General features: G+C 41.4%; 1 protein-coding gene across 1 annotated transcript; it reads right to left on the bottom strand.

Annotated features, from left to right (window-relative positions):
- Positions 1 to 378: 378 nt before the first annotated feature.
- On the bottom strand, positions 379 to 3,875 carry LOC103374436 (redox-regulatory protein FAM213A-like). Its single transcript, XM_008304528.1, is given in 6 exon segments — positions 379 to 755; positions 850 to 1,014; positions 1,614 to 1,754; positions 1,867 to 1,958; positions 2,435 to 2,614; positions 3,205 to 3,875. Coding segments are annotated over 6 exon segments (870 nt in total). The 5' UTR covers positions 3,401 to 3,875; the 3' UTR covers positions 379 to 659.
- Between the last annotated feature and the right edge of the window lie 261 nt (positions 3,876 to 4,136).

Genomic DNA, 4,136 nt, shown 5'->3' with positions numbered 1-4,136 from the left:
CACACAAACACACGCATGCAAGCAACACCTGCCTCAGTCACCGCAAACGGTCTCAAACGTGACGACAATAGTCGAACCTGTGTGTGTGTTTGGTCATCAAACCTGCTCCTCTCGGTGCTGAGTTTAGAGACAAGTTATCATTATTACACACAGACCACACACTCTTGTCTGTCAAGTTGGAGTCCCGTCGAGGTGCCTGACCAGGAGAAGCAAACGAGGCTTTATATCGATAATAAAAATGTATCACTAGCAGATAATAAATGTGAAATCAAGCCTTTAGATTGAAGTATGTGGTTTTCTAAAAGGCAAATGTCAAGTAACCCTAAACTGACTGATGAACCTGAATGAAAATGCTACCTTTATGTCCCTTATTTTTTCATACCCGTGTCAAAAATCTAACTTATCGTTGTCTGAAGAGGTAAACGCAACAATCAGTGACAAACGCTGTAATAACATTGGCTCTGTCCTGAATTTCACAGCTCAATTTTTCGTACCCAACAGGAAATTACTGTGCAAAAGACAGAGGTATAATGTGATATGAGACAATGCAAACAGACTTAAGTGTCAATATAATATCTATTCCTAAACTGTACATTATTTTAGAACTCTAGTTTTGATCTAATACAGTGTATCTGAGCTTTGTGGAATGCTACAACAAACTATTTCACCTGTACAATTTTTTTAACAGCCTCTAGCACATCTGCCGTGTCCACCTTATCACCAAACTCCTTCTCGCGGTGTTCCAGGAGGATACCCTGCAAAACACAGCATGCAGGTAAATACAGGCATGTTTTATAATGAATCACTGAGCCAAATCTGTTAGTGTAGTTTGGCTGTGTGCTAGGCTACCTGATCTCCCGCTCCGATGACATAAACACCCCCCAGGATAAAGCCCTCTCCGTTCATGTTGCCCTGGTAACCGGACCTCCAGGCCCGGATGAAGTTCTGCCACACTCCCAGGCGAATGAAGCCCAGACCGCCCATCTTCCTCTGCAGCGGGCCGTAGAAATGTTTCTACAATCACAGTTTAGTTTTAGTCAGCCTAATCAAGGAAAATGAAACATGCAGCACAGGATTCACTCAAAGTGCTTTTTCATTCCATACTATGGATTTTTTCTTACAGATGCTTTCACAGCCACAATCACTTCATCACCTCATTCGCTAACTCTCGTAGTCGATGGACAGCTAAATTGTTCATTTTTATAGCAAAAATGCCCAAAATTCAAAAGCTGAATATTGGTGAAAGTAAACAACTGGAGACAGTATACAACATATGGATTCTGCATGTGATTAATGACTGATTGTTTTAAAAAAAAGCAAAAAAAAAGCACGAGTACAAAATTGTATTTAACTGTTATGTATTCAGGAAGTCACTTGAGATTAAAATATATTTTCTTGCCCAATTTGGTCTTTGGAAAGTTGTCCTTTTTTTGTATTTTCTGACATTTTATCGACCAAATAAGTAAATGACAATGACTACTAGATTTTAGGATGGACTATAGTTACTAGTGTGAGCTGCTGAAGGACCAGTCTTTAAAAATTACAAAAAAAAGACAGACTTCATTCTTGTAGCTGCAGCTCTGGTAATTCTGATGTTACTGACAGCTGTTTACCTTTTCATCTATATAGATGTCCCCAGCAAAGTGCGGTCTGAAGTCCTGGATCTCTGTGCCGACGTTCTCTTTCACCACAGCGACCAGAGGGACCCCGAGCTCTTCCAGCTGGGGCTTCAGAGAGGACAGCTCAGCGGCCTCCTACAGCGCCACAAAATAATACCATGAGAGAGACTGTAACTCATAAACACTCAGAGTTGAAAAGAACAGCCTCATATATTACATATTCATAATCAGGAAGTTGTGAAATCACCTCTCTGCACAAAAATCATCCAGGTCTTCTTACGGCCATGACCACAGCGCCGTTCGTCTCCCACAGGCTCTTTGCTTTGATGACCTTGTCATCTGCAGACAAAACAACAAGAAACTTTCTACTACATGTCTCCAAGGTCACATGTTAATGATAAAACAAGACACAAATACTACATGTATTTTACTGCTACAATAATTCAGTGTAGGGTAGAGGATAAAAAAATACAGCCTTCAAGCAGAAAAAAAACTAAATGTTTCATGGTCACATGAAACATATGTAGAACATGCTTACTAAAAACAGTAAGTCCATCTTTACAGCTTTACAGTGATGTAATCTGTATTACCAGCAGATTTTAGAAAGCAGCTTTTGCTCAAATGCTACACAAAACCTCATTCACAGCATGTACAATGCATGTAAACATGTAACAGTAAAGAAAACTACACATGGCTGATTCTAGCGCTGATGTAACGCTAATTTTCCTCTTAATGGGCTTAACAACGGCTGGTGTTAAGACAAGCAGGCTTACTGGTGGGTGACATTACTGAACTGCATCAGAAAGCCTACCGACCATCTGTGGTGGAGCGCAGGTCTGCATCTTCAAGGTATTCCAGCGATGCACTGGCTGCTTTGGGAAGGCACAGGTCAGTGTTGGCCAGGAGGATCCCTGCCAGGGCAGCTCCGACAGCACCCAGACCCAGTGACCACATCCCCATTCCGAACAGTTCCCCCTCCAGCGCAGAACCAGACACTGCAGCACAAACATATAAGCAAAATTTAAACAGTCTTACTTTGCCAAAATAGTTTTCTTTCACACTTCCTCCTGTAGCTGAGCCCTGAGATGTGCAGACTAGATGATTTCACCGCAAAGCAGTTTCGCTGTCTTATCATTTTAACTGGAAGACCTCAAGTCTGGCTGAGGCTTAGAGACCAACAAGATCCGACATGCCGACTTTGAGCGTCCTGCCATATCTGTCTGTGAGGGTGGTACTATTTGCCATCATGGCATCTCACCTAAACCTCAACCATGAGATTAAATACCTCACATAAAACCATGCATAAGCTCCGTTCTTGATAAGCCACTATGGCACAGAGAATAGTCTGAATAGTTTATTGTGTTTCCTCTTTTATCGTCTTTTAGAAAATCTTGCAGTGTAATATGGGGATGCAACTATTTTCATTTTTTAAATTATTCTACTGATTGTTTTCTTGTGTCTATTAAATGTCACAACACAGTCCTTTATAATTTCCCAGAACCCAAGGTCTTCAAAAGGTTGTTGTTTTGTTTTTGTCCAGAGACAGAGAACAGCTGAGTGTGTAGGCAGTCGAACAGATCCTTGCCTGAGGCGATCTTGTTTGGGTCAGGACTGGCTTTGGGTCTACTCTGGTGAAACAGAGCAGCCTGGTTTCTTAGAATCGGGGGCCTGGCTGTGGTGGAGGGCTGGCTGCTCATGGTAGAGTTCCCCAGAGAGAGGGCAGAGTAGCGCAGGGAAAGTCTCCACCTCAAAGCGGTGGAACATCTGGACAGTGCCAGCATCGCGGACTGTGGAAAAAGTCTGACCCTCTGACTACACACACCCTCAAGGTTTCACTGAAAGACACAAAACACAGGTGTCTTCTAAACAGGGTAAAACATGCCACCATGCAGTGCTGCAGAGCATTAAAAAAAGAATACAATGCCTCTTATCTGCAAGCTCTACTTTCAAGGGTAATTAATTTGGCACCTTTGAAAGAAAAACATTCCTTCATGCCTTGTTAGTTTCAATCTTATACCCACTGTTAAACCAGTTAGCCAACTTTTATTTACACAAGAAATTTCCCTTCTACACGGCAGACTGCAGCGTTTCATATCGAACTGAATAAACGCCCAAAGTACAAAATGTGTTACCTCAATATCTTACTGCATGACCGTTCTGCATTTGCAAAAAAACTTTACATTTCTTTCTCAGCTCTCTTGCGTGTGATAAAGACAACCACACCTAAATTTGACTAAAAACACAAAAATACACATCAGCCTACAATACGCTACGCAGAAGTATAAACAGTTTAAAAGTAGGAATGTTATGTACTAACTTGTCTCCATTGCCAAAGAGCCAATAAATTTCTTTTCTTTCTCTCTTTCTCTTGCTCATCCAGATTCAAACGGTAAATCACCCAAATGTATTTCAGTTCAGATACTTTATATCTCAGGGGACAAAGAACTAAAAAAAAAAAAAAAAAAGATAACATCCGCAGCCAATAGAGACAGACACACGCCTGCAACACAAGCAAGA

Source organism: Stegastes partitus, unplaced genomic scaffold, assembly GCF_000690725.1.
Source record: "Stegastes partitus isolate 25-593 unplaced genomic scaffold, Stegastes_partitus-1.0.2 Scaffold2245, whole genome shotgun sequence".
Classification (NCBI taxonomy): Eukaryota; Metazoa; Chordata; class Actinopteri; family Pomacentridae; genus Stegastes; species Stegastes partitus.
Note: the sequence above shows the minus strand (reverse complement) of the source record. Positions and strands in the feature narration are given on the sequence as shown.